At 41.8% G+C, this 21,550-nt stretch overlaps 1 protein-coding gene across 1 annotated transcript in view; it reads left to right on the forward strand.

Moving 5' to 3' along the window:
* The window catches only part of LOC113409497 (integrin alpha-9-like), a 296,697-nt gene that overhangs the window by 148,252 nt on the left and 126,895 nt on the right, over window positions 1-21,550 (forward strand). Inside the window, exon 16 of the mRNA XM_026663483.1 lies at window positions 8,892-9,041. Within this exon, the coding sequence (XP_026519268.1) occupies window positions 8,892-9,041 (150 nt within the window). The remainder of the gene's footprint in view (window positions 1-8,891; window positions 9,042-21,550) is intronic.

Here is a 21,550-nt window from a genome sequence, read left to right on the forward strand (position 1 = left end):
GTCCTGTGGCACCTTATAGACTAACAGACGTATAGGCGCATGAGCTTCCGTGGGTGAATACCCACTTCTTCATGCATGCATCCGAAGAAGTGGGTATTCACCCACGAAAGCTCATGCTCCTATACATCTGTTAGTCTATAAGGTGCCACAGGACTCTTTGCTGCTTTTACAGATCCAGACTAACACGGCTACCCCTTTGATGTGTAGATTATATATTTCATCAGTTTTTTGGAAGGAAAGGTAGTTTACAAAGAGATATGTAGTTAGATTATAAATAGCTGTATAATACAGCATTTGGTATTATTTTTAAACAACATTAAAGATATACTATATAAAGAGAGATTGGTGGGTCTATAGAGAATCTTTTATTAGCCGTATATTAAATGTGGTAACTTCCCTGAAAAAGTAAGTATACATGTTAACACAGGCAGATTCTGATTTAATTGTCTTATCTCAACAGAGGCTTCCAGCCCTAATCAGAGTTTGTGAAAGCTTAAGAAAGGGCTTAAAATAAATATTGTACTATCTGTGTTCATTCCTGGAGTCTCTTCCTTTATATTTTTCCCAAGTTCAGGCCTGATTTTGACAAGTGCTTATCACCTTTCAGACTCTCATACAGAACCAACTTAACAAAGGATCTATCTGTCTACATAGGTAGGAGAGGGCAAACTGTACAATGCACCTGGTATCGCTACCAAAACCAGCTTGAGCTCTGAAAGGCAGCTTCTCCAGAAAAGACTGAAAAGTTTCAAAACCTCGAGGTCAGGAGATGTTCCCTTTCCTTGCTACCTTATTTATTTATTTATTTTAAAAAAGAAGCATTCTCTCACCAAGTGGGCTACAAAACGGGGAAAAGGTAGGGATGACAAAAAACTTGCTAAAAAGAAATTTGCGCACTGAAGAGACCTGGCATTCAAAGAAATTACAGGTAGGAACATTGAAAAACGACGCGAGCAGCATCCAGAATTTAATCACAAAGTCTTCAATAATGAACTGTAAAGTAAAAGTCAGAATGAATGCACTAACTAATAGCAAAAATTAATAGTCACTAAAAACCAAAATCTACCTGCATTGACATCAGCAGAGTTGTATTTGGGGCATATTTGGCTCACTGAGTTTTCTCCTTATTGATCATTCTTTAAGAACTTTCAGTGATATGCAATTGCCAAGTATTAGTAATGCTTTACATGTTATAACAATAACTAACTCTTCCTCTCAACTCTTCTGGGAGGCAAATATGTAAATATTATCATTATCATCCCCGATTAGCTGATTGGGAATCTGAGGCAAAGGGTGAGGCGACTTGACCAAGTTCACGGAGTAAGTCTATAACACAACTGGGATTAGAACTCAGAACTAGAACTGGTTGAAATTTTTCATCAAAGTGATAGTCTAATGAAAAATGCTTTGTTCGCAAAACTGAAAATTTCCTCCCTGGCTGCTTGCCTGGCAGGCTCTTGTCAATTTAACTTCTTGCTGGTGAGACTGACAAAAGCTGTCCTGGAGCTCTGCCAAGGCAGAGAGCCTTGACACTCTGCTTCCCCAGACAGAGCGCCCAGCGTCCCAGCTGTCTGCCTCTCCAGTTCCCAGAGTTGGGGTGGAGGCCGGAAGGCTTGAGTGCCTGAGCTCTCTACTCTCCAGCTCCCAGAGCTGCTTGGGGCCAGGGAGGCTGAAAGTGACCAGAGCCTTTCTGGTGCATAGCTGGGAAGCCAAACAATTCTGTTTTGGTTTTTCCAAATCAGATTTTTTTCTTGAAAACCCTTCCTGTGAAAAATGTTGCATTTTTGCCATTTTGTCCTGTGTTTGGGATGACTTCCCCTCCCCCCCCCAACCATGACATTTTTCACAGGAAAGGATTTCCATTTTCCAGCCAGCTCTACTCAGAACTTCTCAACTCTCCATGTGCTTTTTCTTCCAAACTGTAACATGGCCCAGTGCTTATGATGTTACCCTTTGGTTTCAGTTGTATGTGTAATACAAGATTCTCCTTCAGCTTCTCCTTTTTTTCCAATGATGCCCATACCCACATTTGTAAGGATAAGTTGCTGCCCTAATGGAAACATCTGTGTGAAAGACTTCCACATTCTGGGAAGAGAATAGGAAGCATTCTGCTTTTCCAAACTGCAACTCCGAACAGTTTTGGGGATAGGAGTCCTATAAGTTCACTTTTCATTTGCTATTTTAAACTTCAGAATTCTTCACAGTATATATAATGATTAAAGTGTAGCAACAAAGAAATGTTTGTGTACTTTGACTTTAAGCATCACAAGATCCTAAAAGAAAACAGAAGTGAGTATTATTGGAACATTAGGCCTCTTGATTGAATTCAGATGCTATTAATTACACACAAAGTAGCCAAAAGTATACTACCTGTGATTTAGCCTACTGTATTAGCCTTTTAAGTTCTACTTCACCCTTGGAGCAGTATGTCTTTTTTTTTTTCTCCTTGCCATGCCAGTGTCTACTGTACACTATATGAAAAGAATAGCTTACAGCTACAATGAAGAATGTGTGTAAACCTGTGTTACATCTTCCATTTGCTTGAGAGATGCCCGATTTCAGGTGTCCTCTGCTGGGCATCTAAGTGGCCTCCTGAACTTAGAGTGGGAGGCACAGCAGTATAGATATGACAAAGCTGGAGCTGGCATCCTAGAATTCCATTTTTCAAAAGAGAATTCTGTAGGGAGAGGGCCAGGGCACCTAGACTGGTGTTACAGACTCCCACCAAATAGGTCAGGTGGAAGTGGGAGGGAAAACTGGCTAGTAGATAAGGGAGGTGGCCCAGGAGAGTGGAATGGATAGATTGTGGGGAGCAGAGACTTGTAAGTGTGTAAGTGTCAAAGTAAAAGCTCCTGGGAGTGAGTGACATGCCAAGGGTTTAAGATGGGGCTTGGCACTGAGTGACATACGCAATCACGGGCAGTGTTGCATTCACCAGGGCAACCAAGTTATTTAACCATTTATTCATTTTATTTAACCAGCTGCTTGAAGGAGGAATAAACATTTATTCTTTTGCTCTATCTGCTCTACTGAATTTTGTAATTGGAACAGGCTTAGGTCCCAAATGGCATCTGGATATAGAGAATTTTGGGGCAGGCTGAATGGTAATGATCATTCATTATAAATTATCATAAATGATCAGATGTAATGTGGGAATATTCAGTGCAATGCTTTATTGTAGAACTATGCAGTGTGAGATCATTTATGCAAATATGAACATGCATATTCATAAAATATGCAATTGCTATTTTCTTTATATAGGATCATAAAATTGGTGGATTGTGGCCTTAATAGGTTTGCCTTTGGGGAGGAAGTGAATGTAGGCCTTAGATAGTAGTTACACGTGGGTTAATTATGGATTTATGATTACTGTGGTGGGTGGACATTAACACAATTGCATTGTACATTATACCAAACATTTCAGAGTTGTGTTTTAAAATTAGGCTCTTATTTAGGCACCTAAATCAGAAGGGCACTTTTCAGAAGCGGAGAGTAAGCAAAAATTCCAGTGGGATCTACAGGTTTGGGGAAGGTCTGAAAGCCACAGAGGAAATTGGGAGCTGTTGCAGGGAAGGAAATGCAGAAGGAAGAGAGCCTGGAGCATCACAAAGATAGGGAAACGGGAAAGAAACTGAGAAAGAACTTGAGGAAGGAAGAGGAACAAAAGGCCGAAATAGCAGTGGTCCTAACAGTGAATATATTTTCCCGCAGAATGATGCTGAAAGTGACTTAATTTTAACAAAAGATTTTGTTATTATTTAAGAGTCATATTCTATCCTTGATCGTTGTGGGAGTCCCCTTGTAGATTGAGGGGTGTATATAACCGTAAATTTACACCCCAGCCCATGGGTTGTAATTAAAAATGGAATTTGGTGTTCTCCAGTACTCCTGCTGAAGACTTTCACATTAAGGAGGAGCGGGTATAGCAGTGTGTGGATTAGCTATGACGATTGATTAGTCTCGTATACAATCCCCTAATTGTACTGTGGCAGTGAGCTAAAAGAATTTGGAATTATATGCCTTGGCAACTGCTCTTACCATGAATTATCTGATTGTGAGAGTGTAAATCCTGTTCTTTAAATAAAACTGTGGCCCGTTCCATGTGGATTTGTCTGGGATGTCGATATATGTGTGCTTTTTGTGGCAATGACTTTAGTTTTGAGAAGGAAGCAGATGCAATAGAAGGCAGTGTTTCTGCAGAAAGTGGAGTGTGTTCCTTTATTTATGCTGCCTGAGGTGTCAGGCTGTGCATGTGAAAGGCTCAGAAAGAGTAATCCCTTCTAGCTACCACCTGCTGCCCTAGAGAGGGAATTTTTTTAAAATATATTAATGAAATTACAGCTACTGGGGAATGTGTTGACATCAAAAGTTATGTGTTCACAGTCACAGTGTGATCATCAAGCTGCAGTTGCGTTCCAGCTTTAGTGACTTTCCCCATACAAATGATGTATTGAAGCCAATGAAAGTTTCAGCTATGAAAATGAGGGGTGTGTGTGTGTGTGTGTGTGTGTGTGTAAAATTCACTTGCTTTCTCCTGCTAAACCAGAAAAAATAATGTAGAAATATATGGTAGTGCCAGATTTCAGATCTTATCTCACCATTTTTATATTTCCCTGAGGTAGCTGTTTTGGGAGAGGAAAGAGCAGTCTGCTTTTCGTTAGTATGAGCTTTCAGGAACATAATGTTATTTTGAAACTACGTACTTGCTACATTCCTAAATGCTCTGAAAACCAGGCTATGCTTCTTTGAAGTCCAAAGTTCTCATCAGTGAGCTAATGCGTACTAGGAATAAATCCACGTGCACCATACAATATGCTGCAGAACAGTGCTTGTCCACACCCAGTCTAACTGAACCTCCTCTTTATCCAAATATGGGGATGTCCACAGAGGAGGCAGCCTGGCTTGCAGGAAAGAGCAAAAACTGGGAATTGGGATTTTTGTAATCTGAATTTGCTGTGTGATCTTGGGCCAATCAGTTCACCTTTCCCGTGCCCCATCCACGAATATAACTAAAGGTACAGACCTAGCTTTGTTTTTAGGGTTTACTAGATAATTTTGGTATAGACCTTTAAATATTCAGTGCTGTATCAGTAAGCACAGTAATGTAGAGCTATTAGTAGTAGTGACAGGGCCCCGTTGTGCTTGGCACTGTACAAACATATAATGAAGAGATGGTCCTTGGCCCCAAAAGTTTACAATCTAACTGTGGGTATGTCTATTCTGCAATCATGGTGTACTATGGAAGGTCATATAAACATACCTGAGCTAACTTTAATCTAGCTCTCTTGGATACCAGTAGCAGTAAAACCATGGCAGTGTTGGCTTCAGCATGGGCTAGCCACATCCATATTTACCCAGGATTCCAAGTGGTTTTGTACATACCATTTGTGTGCGCATGTATGCACTAAGTATTGTTAACTAGAGGGTTTGTGATTGTGATTACATTTTTAACTGATAAAACCCCATTGATTTTAGAACAATGAAATTGGTGTTTATCCAATAAACAACAAAAATAGTTATTTGTCTATACTGAGCAGTAATGTGGACTATGGGGTGGTGATTTCTAAAGCACACTGACATGTTGCGCATTAATTGGTTCATATACACTCTACTTGTGTGCACAAAAAATTCCCTAGTGTGCTTTAATTCAGTGCTGTTTGAAACAGTACTATGTTAAAGCGCACTAAGGAATATTACAAAGAGATTACTCATTGTAGTATATATTGTAATACGTGCTATAATATACATTGCTCATTACAGTATAAACAAAGACGGAGCCCCGAATCCCCCCATTTTTTGAACAGCTACATACAACTCAAAAATAAACTCTGAAAAATTAAATTAATAAACACCAAAAAAACAGAAGTCCTAGTTATTTCTTCTTCTTCTCTGAATCCCAGTTACACAGTTGAAACCCTGTTTATCACTGTGGTTTTGATGTCCACTGAAACTTTTTGGATTTTTTTATAGGCTGTGATTTGTCAGCAGTTCTTTTCAAGATGCAAAAATGGCTGTGCCTTTTGATACTTTCTCAGCATAGATGTGTCATGGTGAAAAATGGTAAAGCCACAGAGCTGCTTGTGGCCCTGATTTTTGTTAACAAATAATTGAAATTAGAGCTGTACAAGTGATTAAAATAGTAACATAAATGAAGCTGATTTGACTTAAGGGCTTTGGAGCGTTTTCCTCGAATCTGGCTGTCATCAAAATTTCCAAGTTTCCTTTTAGAAATCAGAATCACTTGGGGTTTAATGGGAACCTGAGGCATGTGCCATGAGTGTATGATTCAAGTGCCAGGAATGGAATGTTCAGCTGGACCAAAGTGGAGGAGCAAAGTGAGATTATATCCGAGAACAGTATCAGAGGGGTAGCCATGTTAGTCTGGATCTGTAAAAAGCAACAGAGAGTCCTGTGGCATCTTTAAGACTAACAGATGTATTGGAGCATAAGCTTTTGTGGGTGAATGCCCACTTCGTCGGATGCATATCCGAGAACAGTAATCTTTCTAATGTACTTGGGCACATTTTTCAAAGCATCATTACGTAGTTATGTCCCAGAAAAATACATGTGGTATCTGAAGAGAGAATTGCTTTCTTGCTGTGTTTTGAATGTAAGTATCTTCTAGGAGATCTTTTTAGTGTCTCTGTAAGAATATGAGTAGAAAGAGGAGAACATGTGGTGTAATTAATAGCTGGGCAGGATTCACTCTATCAGCTTTAATTAAAGACAAGTGGGTATGTGAAATATATTTCCCTGGGGCTATGCTGAGGGAATATCCACACATAATTATATCCACACACATAATTAATCTGGCTGCTGGAAGTCACAATTTCATCACTGAAAGAAAGCAGAAAGAGACCTCAATGAACAATAAGGGCACACTTCAACATCCACTGAAGTCACTGGAAATATTTCCAGTGACTTCAAAGGGCATTGGATTGGACCCTCAAGGTTCATGTTAATGTTTTGAAGTCATTAAGAACTTGATTTTTCCATATTGCATTAGTAGGGCTGGAAGAAATATAGGTTTTATCCCATTACCTGTGCTGTTAATTGGTATGTGTTTACACAGGTGGTTGGGTACATTTTAGTAAGATTGGTGATTTGGCTGGGAATTTGTGTTTTGCTGTTATAATCTGGATTTATTCCGTATAGTCTCCTTTTACTTTCTTAGATGTGTATACAGTGTGCCTGTATGTTCATGCAATATTGTTTTAAGAGATATTATATATGTGGTGTTGATTAAAACTCCATTAGCTATGCAGGTTTGGGCACTCTTATTATTTAACATTTTGTATACACTATAGCACCATAGGCATTCATGGTGATCTTCAGAAAAAGTAAAGGAATGGTCCCTGCCTCAAAGAGCTTACAGCCTCAGCTTAGGGTACTGTAACTGGACTCTGCAGGGGATACTTGTAGGGGTTGGTAGTGAACCAACCATTGCAGATCTTATTGGAGGTTTGGCTGTACAGTAGAGTATGCTGTATGAATGCCCATCCACCCAGGTCCCTAATGGTTGTGGATATGAGCTGATATTTTGTTAGCTTGGCTAGAGTCTAAACTCTGACTGATTTTTAGGAGGTTTCTGGGTTCCAGTCAAAGGACTTGCAAAGCACTAATGCTTGCCTTGAAACCGATGTTGAATAGGCTACTTGGAATGCTGGGTTGGTGCACTGACTCTTCACCTCTGGAGAGCTAATTGCATCACATAGCTACATAATTTGTCATTATTGGCAGCCCCTATTCAGAAAAGACCTCTTGCCACTTGCTGGTCAGGACTGGAAACTTGGCCTGTCTCTAAGCTTTGCTTGCATGTGCTCAAGGGAGTGTATTTATTTTCTCAATTTCATATGCATCAAATTCATAACTAATATTTTAATTAGATAGACAAATATTTCTCTTGAATGTTTATGAAAATCTGGAATGTTTGCCATTTCTTTACATACATATATTCAGAAGTCTGGTTTCAGAAAACTATATTAAATAGTACGGTAAAGAGTGTTTAGTCCTACCTTTTCACAGAAAACAGAATTCAGGCTCCATATGATCTGTGTCAAGGTGGTGTGAATTTGGTAGCCTTGGTTTAATGCCGAAGGGAAAGCAATCCATATTAAGGAGCTGTCCCTCCAAATATAAGTAGTGTGGCACAGTTTAGTACAACTGGCAAGTCTTTTTTGTAGTAAAGCCAAGAACTTGGTGGTTAAGGAAGTTGAATCACCCCCCTCTCTTTCCAGAGGTGGTTTTTCTGCCAGGCTAAGGTCGATTTCAGGGCAGTGTGTGAAAGATGAAATTTCCAGCACTGCACTTGCGAAGTCTTCACATTTGTAGCCCTGTCTGTCCACTTATTTTCCCAGCATGACCAAAACAAAGTTTTCTCTTTTTGATGGGAGGGGTCAGCATTACAGATGTGCTGCCTCTGCATCTGACAGGTTTCAAATAGAGATGACCCAGACCCAAAGCCCTGGATCTGAAAGCCCCTGAATATCACAGAATTTATGGTTTGGTTCCATATGTTTCATTGTTAATGTCAGGTCCTTAGATTCCACCCAAATGGCCTGATTGATTTATTTTCTTAAGTGCAAATTTTGATTCCATTGAAGTTAGTAGCAAACTCTCTGTAGGTTTCAGTAGAACAAGGATTTAGACCATGAAGCCCTATTTCATAGCTTTATAACTGTTTTGATCCTCCACCTAATTCTGGTAGAATGTATCAATTAATTTTTGGCAATGAAAAGAATGGGTTGCCTGTAGATGCCAGCTACCTTTCCCAGCATCATCTTAATATAAGTTCTGAATGTGCTGTTCTCTTTCTTGCTACTTACCTGTGCACATATGCGTTATTGAGATGGTCACAGGCAAATAATTCTCTTGTTCATTTACTTTTACAGAGACGAGTCAAAGATGTGATATCCCCAATTGTGTTTGAAGCGGCATACAGTCTGGGGGAACATGTGATGGGAAAGGAGGAGAAGGAACTACCTGCTCTTAAGCCCATTCTCCGCTGGAAGAAGGGAGAGAAGATAGCGCAGAGAAATCAGGTCAGGCCTTGATGGTTCTCCCCTCCCCCCCTTTGCCATGACTCTGTTCCAAGTAAAGGAAAGAGATGTTATCTATTCTGAATTGGCAACAGAATTAAACATAGGAAGTGATCGCTGATCTAGAAGTGTTACTGTTGTCAAAGCTTTTCTTATTGCCCAAATCATTCAGATTTTAGGTTGTGCTGGGTAAGTGTATGCTGCCGGAGAGACATTTGTCCATGCTACGGTCTTTTTATTTTTTTAATGTCCTAGTGTTGCTAGTATCAGGGCAGCTCGATCATGTTGTGTAGACCTGCTCTGAGTGACTTTAGGTAACCTGCCCCCATTCCAGCCCCTTCATGCTGCGTAAAAGAGATGGAATGGTGAAAAGAGGCTCTAAAAGCCCTGGTTCCTGCCAGGGGAGGATTTCCACCCTTTCACAGGCAGCACAGAAGACAGCTGTAATGCTGCTCTCTGAAAACCCCCTAACAAGCCCTAAGAGTTGAGGGGGTGTGTCTGGAGTGAGGCTGCATGTGGCAGCCCTGTCAGGAGATTCCAGGGAGGCTGTAATTTAGACACAACTTCAGAGCTGTCTAAGTTATGCCGGGGGATCTTCAGCCCTCAAAGCAGCTGGGGATTGGGAGGGGGCAAAGATCATTTAAAGCTGCTGTAGGCCCTCTCCCCTTGGACTGTGTGTTCTGTGCTGTACCTGCTGGAGGAGCAGCACCATATCGCCTCTGTGGTGCATAGAACACTGGCAGCCACTATTTGCTCCCCACAACTATCCCTACCTGTGCTGCATTGGTTTGACAATGGTGGGACTTCCTTCAGAAAAAGTCACGTGTAGCCATATATTGGTAGGGCCCAATCTTTCTCCCATTCGGTGCAACTGGACTTTTTACATTAGCCTCACTGGGAACAAGAGAAGCCCCTTAGTTTTCAAATACTCTTTCTTTAGACAGCTAAGATCCTTTAAATACATCTTCATATAGTTATACTCTGAATGATCTGGCATTTATCATGAATGTAAAGCATTTGTTTTATCAGGAAGCCTCTCAGCATTCTAGGCATTTAACAATGGATTGTCAGATCTGGCTTTAACCTGTGTTGGAAAGTTTATCACAAACTATATATTCAGCGATGCATTGTCATGCATAATGTTTCCTTCTAACTAATAATAATGGTGATATGTTTTTGAAGTTTTCATGGTGCTCAAATCTACAGGCCCCTGAGTTGAAAGGCATTCAACTAAAAGTTAACTGAAACTAAAATATTCCAAGATACGTTCTTTAGTACACATAAATGTGTGTTTTGACTTTATCTTCCATTTCGCCTTTAGCGCTTGTATTTATGGATATGCAGTATTCAGATAGGTGCATTTTACTTTGAAAAGTTAATTTAAAAAAATTGAATTAAATCCAACGTTATTTAGAAATATTTTTCTAAAGGGGCTTTGCATGGCCAATATATGCATATTGTATTCTTGCAGATATAAGGTGGGAATTAGTTGCATAGTGGAGAGCTCTTACACATACAGTACGGCTGAAAACTGAATCCTTTATTTAAGTTATGTCGGAGAAAAACACAGTTGTTACTTTTTTGGTTGGGTACAGCAAAGTCAGATACTTTATTCTCTTAAGCAATTGCGTAAAGGGAGAGAGTGCACTAGGACACAGGGTCTCCCCCTCCTAGGCAGGTCTCTCAACAGGTAAACAATTACAGCAAGCATTTATATCTTTTGTTACAGACAATAATAAGCAACAGCTGCATTTTGTTTATACATAGGTCATCTTGATATTTTATTTTTCTTACTTATTTAGACTTTAGTCTACCATGTTGGCTACACATTATCTACACAAGGTCGCAACAACTTCTTACACAGTTCTTTCCCACTCACCTTACACAATTCTCGCTTCTACAAATCTCGTGTTATTAGGGTTACAGTTAGCCTGACTCTTGCTAACAAAGACTGTTTGAATTTGAAATTTCCTTCCAATTCCTGTCAGGCCTTGCTCTGCTTCCACAGTTACATTTTTTTAAAACCTGTATTTAACATGAGAAGGTCAGGTCTAACCCGGGTGGGAGGGGGCTGGGATGTAGTGTCAGATCAGTATTAAAATAGCTAGATATAGAGATTATGAAGCACAGAAAGAAAATATTTTGAGAATTTTCCTAACTTGTTTTCTGCTGCAAATTGGATGGGGAAGAAAGAGCTAGTTTAGCAGTCCCTTCTCATGTGCCTTCCAGATGTTGGATCTCTTAATTGAGGAAGACAAAGATTTGAAGTTAGAGTGATCTCAGCTGATAAATGGGGCTGAGTTTCAGATCTGCTATGTCAGTTTCAGTGATAAAACCCTGCTGAATAGCCTCTAGGAATAGCAGTGTAACTTAAAAAAATTGTATCATGTCCCAATTACAAATGATCTTTGAAAACCAAGTAGGATAATAGTAAGGGTAATATCAAACTAATCTAATGAAAGGACCTACTTTTTCAAAGGCACTTGTGACTTTGGGTTCCCCAACTTTTGGGAGTCCAACTGTTTAATGCTTAAAGAGTGGGTCATGCCTGAGACTAGAAGGATCTATGTTGGGTACTTATGTGGCCTGCATTACTATAAATTAAGATTGCGAGGCACTCAGATACTAATGTATCTGCAACTCCCCGTCAAGGAAGGCGAGAAGTACTCTTGTGTCCATTTTGCAGATGGGAAATTGAGACACAGAGAGACTCAGTGACTGGTCCAAGGTCTCCCAGGAAGTCTGTGGCAGAATAGGGACTTGAATAGCGACTGGTCATCTGAGTTCCAGGCTAATACCCTCAGCATCCTTCCTCACTATACATGCTGCAGAACTCTGTTCCACTCTTATTGTTGTAGAGCTCTCAATCAAAGGTTCCTTTTGCTCCAGGAGCCTCTCCCCTTGCTCAATTAAAAATATTTTCCCCTTGGTTGGGTGGGATTCGTAAAGCAATCAGTCCCACCCACCTCTAATTATCTGACTTTGCACTGTTCTATAGATATGGGTTTCAGTGGTCAGTATCCACCTTAAACTGGCAGTGACTGGGCACTGTCCATGCCAGGAAAACTAAAAAGGACTCCACCCTGAGTATGTACTGGCTCAGGCTGAGATTGAATTGGCCTGTTCTTTTCTGAATGGAAAAAAAGGGAAAGATTCCAGTTCAAAGCTGAATTTGACCAGCAGGTGTCCAGTTGTATTGTAACTTTGAAATATCTGCCATTAGTTAACGAACTTAAATAATAATTAGTGGAGGCCACTGACTGCAGTGCATGACATGCATATTTTGGTAATCTTATTCTCATGTAATGACGGGCAAGGCCAGTGGTTTTCCATTGTTGGGCCCTCCTCCCATTTATCAATATAAAAAGGGCAGCATGCTTGCGATCCCATGATCCAGCCTGTTCATGACCCCCAGGTTGAACAGTCATGGGCTAGACCCGTAGTTCTCAACCTATTTACCATTGTGGGCCACATCCAATACTGCCTGTATGGCCCTGAGGATGTCATATGGGCCACAGCATTGGGCTGATTGGGCCACAAGTTGGGAACCACTGGGCTAGACCAAGCACAATAGCCTTCATGCTCAGCAATACTATGTGTGTATGCAAGGAGACAAAAACATGATCTCATCATATTAGGGTACAGGATTTAAATCACCTAGAGCTTTACAATTTTTCCAGGGCATCGTTGGAAGAATCAGCTGAACCTTATCTGGGTAGCTAAAGGTTTTTACTATGAGGATTTATGAGGTGATTTATAAGGGGGGGGCAATCCTTTGGGAAGGGTTGGAAGGAATTTGGCCTACTTGCGGCCCTGGGGGTGGAGTTTGAAGGATAGTTCATTGGCCAGAGCCCTTGTTTTGAGTAAGGGGGTGATCTCTGGTAACCTTATCAACGTGTGCAGATTCTTTTATTGTTTTTAATATGTTTTCTCTGTTATGATTTTACCTTAAGAATTAAATGTGCTTGTTTAGAAAGATGTGTGGTAACTTAACTATGGCAATTACACTATGTACCCTCTCTGAGGAGAGACACACAGCAGGCCTGCTTAGGCAGAATGTCTTTTGCTGGGGATATCACGGTATAAGCAAGGAACTGTGCAGTCTGGAAATAACTCCTGCTCCTCTGACTGGGGTAACTAAGAACAGAAACAGAAGGAAGAAAGCAACAAAGGTTGCAGGATCTCTTCAACATGCCACTCTTCAATGCCTCAGAAAATTTCAGCTTTGACAAGCCTTCAGAATGGACAGACTAGAAACAATATTGTTCCAGATTTCACACTGCACTCAAACTCCACAAAGGTATTTTCTTTAATTTGTGTTACGAGGAAACAAGGAGAGCATATCTTTAAATCCTTTGGCTTTACTAAAGACAAGCCATAAGGATAACAATGAAAGGGTTCTGATTATGTTTGCTGTAAACTATATACTTCAGAGAACTGTGGTTTATGAAAAAGCATGTTTTTTCCAGAAAATTCAAGAACCAGGGGAAAATGTTGAATGTTTTACAAGAGCTCTGCATACATTGGATGAAAACTGATTTTAGGAAAGCAAAACATGAATATATCAGAGGCAGGCTGGTTATTGGGTTAACAGATTATAACCTTTCACAACAACTACAGCTGCAGAGAAATTTAACCCTAGCCACAGCTATACTGAAGCAAAGCAGTCCGAATTAGTCAAACAGAACAAAAGGCAGGAGCAATTTGAAAAAACCTGAAACTAGCTTAGAAACTGTGAACAGACACTTGAGTATTAAAAGTCATTAGCACATAATCCCTGAGGCAGGGAGAGAACTCCTAGACTAAGAGGGGCAAAGTCCAGCCTACATATATAAGGTGTGGAAAAAGTCATATCCCAAGAGATGATGCATGTCCAGCTAGAGGTATACAGTGTGTAATGCATGAAATATGGACATTTTGCAGCTGTTTGCCACACCAAAGCAGTCGGGGAGTTGACTCATATTGCAGACAGTCAAGAGCCATTGTTTCTGGGATCTATCACTTGTGATGACGTAGAACCTGCCTGGAGAGAGAAACTGAATATTCGTGGCAAGACTATTGGCTCAGGAGCTTACATCACAGTCATCTCAGAAGGGACATACAATCACCTTCAACCCCTTCCAGAGCTGAAGTCACCTGACACAGCTCTGGCTAGTTTGCTGTATTTGGGAGGGGCAGAGCACATGTGCACACACACATGCTCACACGTGCACGCTGAAGCCAGTTTTCTTGGCTCAGGAGCTGCAGAAGCGCCCTGAAAGTTGGGGGTTCACAGGTGCCTGAACCATGGCTCCACCCCCCATGCTGCACTGCCCCCCACAGGCCCCTGCCCTCACGCCATCCCTTCTTCCCGAGCCCCCACCTCATGCTGCCCCTTCAACCCAAGGCCCCACCGCTGCACCACCTCTTCCCTCCAAGACCCCGCCCCCCGCTCGCTCCTTGCTGCCCCTCCCCCCATCGCTTGCCCTTACAACCAGTAAAAAGTGGGAGGGACATGGCCCCTTGGCCTCCCCCCACCCCCGGTTCTGGTGTCCCTGCCTTGGCTCACTGGCGATCTCTCTCCCCACCTGCAGTGGGTACCTGGGCTACCTGTGCTATGGGGGATGGGCTGGCTTAACGAGGAAGACACAGCTGCTGCTGGTGGCCACTCCAGCACCGGCTGGTGCAGCGATGTCGCTGCTCTGGTGCTGCTGTGGGCACCTCCCTGCTGAGGCTGCTACTGCTGCTGAGGGGATGCCACATGCTTCTCTTCCCCATTCCCTCCCCATTCCTTTTCCCATTGTCCACTACCCATCCTCCTTCCTCTGCTCACTGTCCGCTACCCCATCCCATCCCCGTCTCTTCCTCCTGCCCTATCCCACTGTCTTTTCTCCCCATCCTTCTTCCCCCAGCCCCTCCCCCCCATGGGCACTCACCATTGTACAGTAAACAGGCAGGCACTAGGACGCAGAAGGCAGCGTCCAGCTGCTGAGGCAGTGGCCCGGAGCACAGAGAAAATGCTGCTCTGTCATGCTCCTCTGAAACTAGGCAGAGGGGAGGCACAGCGTGGGAAGGACAGAGCCCCCCTTCCTGGCAGGCCGAGCAGAGCAAGCCCTGCAGGGCAGCTCACTGCTCGCAGAAATGGGGTAGGGGGAAGTGGCACATGACCCTGCATGACCTCCTCCTCCCACACACCTCCGCTCTGTTTGGTGGGCAATGCCCCCCCAACATTCCTCCAAACTACACCCAGGGGCTAGCCCTGGAGGTATTCAGAACAGCATGGGCCAGTTCATCACAGAAACCTCTTACAAGGACAAAACCTTTGCATTCAGAATGCATGTGATCAAAGGATCGGAGACAGACAACCTTCTCAGCCTCATCATGGCAGCCATGATGGGCCTAGTGAGAAAGATGGAAGAACTTGACAAAGGATTTGATGATATTGGACTTTTGAGAAGAGATGCAGTACAAATCAACTTGAGACAATGCTGTACCATACAATGTTCAAACACCTCTACCTGAGGCACCTTGGAAGAAACTAGCTGCAGATTTATGCAGATTCCAGGTATATCATTACCTTGTTGTCGTGGACTATTTTTCTAGGTATGTAGAAATAATGTACTTGAAAGACATAACATGTTGCAGTGCTATTGAGAAACTTAAACACACTTTTGCTCACTTTGGTATTCCAGAACAACTAGTAATGGATAATAGACCACAATTTACTTCAGCAGAATTCAAATGATTCCAAATGAAATATGATTTTGATCATATTACTAACAGCTCACATTATCCACAAGTCAGTGGAGAGGCTGAGAGAGCTGTACGGGCAGGAAGAACTTCCTGCAGCAGATCAACACCAAGAGCGGCTAATGGATATAGTTCAGCAGAACTCCTAATGGGAAGACAGCTCAGAATGACTGATCCAACTTTGCAAAAGAACCTGTCTCCAAAGTAACCAAATCAGATAAAAAGACTAAAAGAGCTTACAAATACTTTTACAACAGTTATCACTCAGTTAGAGACCTGCTAGGTCTAGAACCAATGACTGGGTTCATGTCAAATTGGATAGAGAAAGAGAATGGACAACTCCTGCTGTCATAAAGAAAAAGAATGTGGTACCCAGATCATATGTGATTGAGAACGACAGTGGAGAGTTCAGCAGAAATCATTGACATCTACACTATGCTTCTCGGAAACTACAATCAGCAGAGCAAACTCTATAGATGGCAGATGCAGAACAATAAAACGACGACTCAAGTATTCCAAGCCAACCACAGCCAGTCATTGCACCTAATGGACAGCCAAATGACCAAGTTGTTACACGTTCGGGTTGTGTAATTGGAAAACTAGTATGATACAGAACTGCTTAACAGACTGATATGTACGGAGCTTCAAAGACCGTGTGATAGTGTAAACATTGTAAATGGTAGGAATATAGAAATTAAAGGGGAGATGGAATGCAAAACTGTAGCAAAATGTTCAACCACTAGGTGTCACTGTGCATAAAATACCTTATTTAAATGAACTTCAGCCATACCTGGCAGATCATTAAAGGATCTTATGATTAAGGGTAAGATTATGTCATGGAGCTCATGGAAGTCACTGATCCCATGACTTTCAGAGACCTCCGTGACATTTTCCAGCACTGGGGTGGTGGGACGGAGATGTCAGCTAATGGGCGGGACCCTGGAGCTCCTTGGGCGGGTGCTAGACCTCTCTCCCCCCCCCCCCCCCCCCGCTCGGGCTTCAGTCCTCCCCCTGTCAACCCCATTTTGTGTCAGTTATTTTTAGTAAAAGTCAGGGACAGGTCACAGGCTTCCGTGAATTTTTGTTTATTGTCCGTGACTTGTGCGTGACTTTTTTTACTAAAAATAACTGTGTCAAAATCTTAACCTTATTTATGATCAACCTATCTGGTGTGCATAAGCAAGCTCTGTGACCAGTCCATATTTGGTCCAGAAGAACATGACAGATACATTTATGCTTATTAGTTTTCAGTTGCTAGATAGCAACTTTGTTTAGGGAGCTTTTTCCAGACAGCTGATTTCCTTGAGGAGCACCTCTTCCTCTTCTTTGCCCAGTTTTCTATCTTTTTCTTGTTGCTGTTAGGTAGATATGTCCATGTTTAATATATTATTGCTTCATCAAAGGAAATAAAGCAGGGCCCTGCTGAAATCTAAAGCCAGCTTTTGTGGAAAGGAGAAATGATTGCGTTTGGCTTTAGATGATATGATAAATGGTAGTATATTAGTACTGTGCCTTAGGTACAGAACTTTCCTCTCAATAAATTCAATGAGCAAATTCATTTCCCTCCACCTTTCTCCAATTAGAGAAGTTCTTATGTGCTTTAGTTTAATAAAATAATTATTGCTGGCCATTTCCCCCCCATTTTCCTATGCTAACCCATTGTAAATGTGAAGCTCTTTTCTTTGTGTAACACTTCTTCATGGGAACACCTGGAGCCCCGGGTGAGCTCCCTAGCTGATTTCAACCCTCCCCGCCCCCACCGCCCACGCTGTTCTGACTTGGCTGTTTTGTTTAATAGCAGGATTCTTCTGATCATTTATAGCCCCTGTGGAGTTCACTCCCCTGGATTGAATTTGCTTGAATATTTCCTAGACATATTCTCTAAATAATTTGTTCTTATTTTAGCCAGTGTATGTAATTAAATCCTGGAAGGCTTTCAGGAACGTTAATTGCTTTTCTTGAGGGAATTGAATTCAGGCTCTTGCACCTGGCTCTATGGGATATTTGATTTAATAGACAGGTTTATCATAGGGACATAGAGTTTAAGGCCAGAAGGGACCATATCAGTCTGACCTCCTGCATATCACAGGCCACCAACACCACTGAGCACTCACACACAAACCCAACAACCAAAATTAGACCAAACTCTTACAGTCCTCAGGAAATTAAACTATTATGTGCCACAGGTAGAAAATAGGAGGAACTGAGGTGCACCAATGCCTAAAGTTCCTTCAATGACAGGGAAATGATCAGGTGGGACATAGCCAGATGGTCCTGGCAAACAACCTGCATCCCATGCTGCAGAGAGGAAGGTGGGGAAAAAAACCCAGGTCACTGCCAATTGGACATTGGGGGGGGGGGGGGCTGAATTCCTTCCCAACCTTACATATGGCAGTCAGTTAGACCCTGAGCATGTGAGCAAGAATCAGACTGCCAAAGTTCCACAAATAGTAGCCCACGAAAGCTTATGCTCTAATAAATTTGTTAGTCTCTAAGGTGCCACAAGTACTCCTGTTCTTTTCATAAATAGTCTGGTGAAGCGGAGGGTGGCTGGGAGGTTTCAATAACTACTAGTTTACCTTGTGATCAGTAGATATTTCAATCTAATAGCTTTGATTTTAAGGGCAATTTGAAAACTTACAGCTAAGATTTAAAAAAATTAAGGCCTAAAATTAAGCTTGTAAGGGCCACGTTTCGGCACCTACATGCATGGCCTGATTTTTAAAAATCCAGATTGAATTTGCAGTCACTGAAGGTTGGATTCTGCTACCTTTACTCATCTTGAGTAGCATCATGGGACTATGTGTGGAACAAGGTGTGTTGGCTCAAAGTGTGTAAAGGTAGCAGAATCTGGTTCTGAATGAATTTACCATTGTCCGATCCAAACCAAATGAAAAGGTTGGGTTTTGAGGAGTTACTCCTGTTTGTTTCTCCCCAATCTCCTCAAGACTCCCAAGTTAACTTCCACTTGCCCTCTTGCTGTGGAAGGAAGGAAGGACACAGCTCTTTCTGAAACCTAACACCAAGCACTTTAAGGGCTTGGGGCTTATTTTGGAGAAGGCCCCAGATTTCCAGATGCTTCTCTGAATTTCTTGGGGGTTGAAGATCTCACAAGAATTCATTTATTTTACGTTTTTATTTGTTGCAAGATTTGTGGTATTTTCGCTTTCAGGTTTGGCCAGAAATACTACAAACACAGACTTTCTCATGGTGCTATATTTAAGTTGTTCCACTTTCGTTTGTAGAACTAGGAAGTACAGAGGAATATGCAGAAATGCTAAGTAACTGGGGAAGGGAAGAGGGGAAAGAGCGCAAACTTTCTCCAACTTCTAAACAAAAATTTGGCTAGCTCAAGGTTTGAGTCCATCCTTGTTTTTATCCAACTTGGTTGGTTTATCCCTAACTACCGCACACTGCTTATATGAACTGGAATATTGGTCAGGACTCCAAGGTTAAGTACTTATTCTGTTTTTTGAAAATGACATGGAGTTTGGTTAGGGCACTAGTCTGGGACCTGGGAGAGCTGGGCTCATTTCCCTGCTCCTCCACAGACTTCCTGTGAGGCCTTGGGCGCAAATCACTCTTTGCCTCAGTTCCCCATCTGTAAAATGGAGATAACAGCACTGCCCTACCTCAGAGGGGTGTTATGAGGAGAAATACTAGAACTGATTGGAAATTTTCCGGTGGAGTGTTTTTCTGCTAGGAAATGCCAATTTGTTGAAATTGATACATTCTGTGGGAACATGTCAATTTCAGTGAGATTTCCACAAAAGCCACCCAGATCCTCAGCAACCGCAACCTGCCAAGACTGCTTCTGTCTGTTTCAGCTTGAAAATGTTCCTGACTCACATGGCTGGTTTCTCACTGGAAACTTTTCCCTCCCAATCCATCGTGACTTGCGGGGAAGGTGCTGCATAGGTCTTAGTGTCCCCACCCCCCAAGGAGAAGGAGGTCACCTCTGCACAGTTCTATGTTGGGGAGCTTGGACCATCTTTCCTTCTCCCTCCTCAGTGCTACAATACCTGTGAAGATGCGCCTGGCATTTAACTCCTGCTGGCTTGAGTTTCTCTGGCATAAGAAAATGTTACTAATGTTTGCAAGGTAGTTAGGCATCTGATATGTTTTAGGTTTGAGTGGTTTAGATGGGCAACTATTTATCTGATCAATAATTGTAGGAAACTTAGTATCTGCTCTTTTGACTTGAAGAACCAAGCCAATAGATGTAATAACAAAAGTCCAGGATTGTTCCCAGTTCCTTAAATTCACTTAAAATGCTATATTTTTAAAATACACTTGATATCTTTGGACATGCTGCATGTTTTTAGTAAGTTACTGAATTTTACAGAGATACAATATACAAAAAATAAACTGTAGGGTGAGATGATTTTACAGTTAATGCTCCTTTTTCCTTGAGAGCTCAAACCGTCTTTAATGTACTTAGACACATCAGCAGTTAGGACCAAATTCTGAGCAGAGGAACAAAACCCATGGAAAATGGTTTTTCTCTGAGGATAAGAGGGACATGCCTGTCAACTATACCTCATTTTGAGGGACACAGCTCATCTTAGTCCCATAATTCCGTACTTTCCACACAGATCCTGTGTACCCTTACATTTGTTGTTGAAAATTATTTACTTCAGAAATAATATATCATGGGATTGAGGTACCAGAAAATGTTGTTTACGCTAACGGAAAGAATCCACAGTATTTTAAGTGTCCTGCATGAATAATTTTTTGAGTCCCTCTTTTTGGGTCTTTGTCTTTAAGTGGTTGGCAGGTTGAGAGATGTGTAAAGTGCAGGGAGATGGAATCCTTTCCCCCAAATGGCCTGGTCATCTGTGCAATTGGGCAGTGGTCTCTGTTCCAAGCAATGGGAGAAATAGTCATCATGTTCTCCCAATCTCTTTAACAGGATACAGGCTCAGTGGATCCATGCTGTTGTCGGACACTGTGGACATGCTCCTATCATATCCACAACACACCCACCACTGTCTTCCACATTTAGATGTGGAAAATTGCCAGCAAGCTGTACTTGGCCACACTTAGGGGAATGTGGCATTCTTAAGCAGGTACCCTCTCCTGCTTGCCCCCTCTGCCATTACGTCGTGGAAAGGTGCCATCCCCATTGCCACTGAAGCTTTGTGTGCCCAGGCACAGTGCTGTAGAATCTTGGCCTTTTTCCTCTCTTCATTTCACCGATCCATTTAATTTGATAGCTGCATTGTCAACTCCCAGTGGGTTTTACAAACGTTCAAGAGGTTTGATTGTAGTTCTGTTATTCTGGGATTATTTTAATGCTCAGTAATTTGAAAGTCAGAATTGCATGCTTTGCTTAAAGGAATGGCATATTTTCCTAGTATAAACAACATGATGACAAATGGGGAAAATTTTACTTTGTTTATAGATGAGTGAAGAGGTTTAATGCATATGTCCTGGTACCTCAAACTCTACACAGATCCAAGTCTTTTCCAGGGTTATGAAAGAGTTTAGTTCAATTATTTCCCACATATATCTTTTTTTTTTCATTCATACTATTTGGAACCAGAAACAGGAGTGCCAAAAATATGGGGTAGGAGGTCATTATAGCCTGACCAGAAACAGGAATGCACTGAAGAAAAGCCATGAGAGTCTGTTTCTGGTGAGCTTTCCAGTTCAGTCTGACAGAGTATAAAAGGTCTAGATAAAGAGAAGATTTGACTGCCTCTGAATCGCTTGCACTTCGCTCCTCAGTACTTTGTATCATGACCTTCAAGTGTTCTTAATTTTACTGAAACACATTGCTT

Source organism: Terrapene carolina, unplaced genomic scaffold (assembly GCF_002925995.2).
Source record: "Terrapene carolina triunguis isolate 2854851 unplaced genomic scaffold, T_m_triunguis-2.0 Scaffold33715, whole genome shotgun sequence".
Taxonomy (NCBI): Eukaryota; Metazoa; Chordata; order Testudines; family Emydidae; genus Terrapene; species Terrapene triunguis.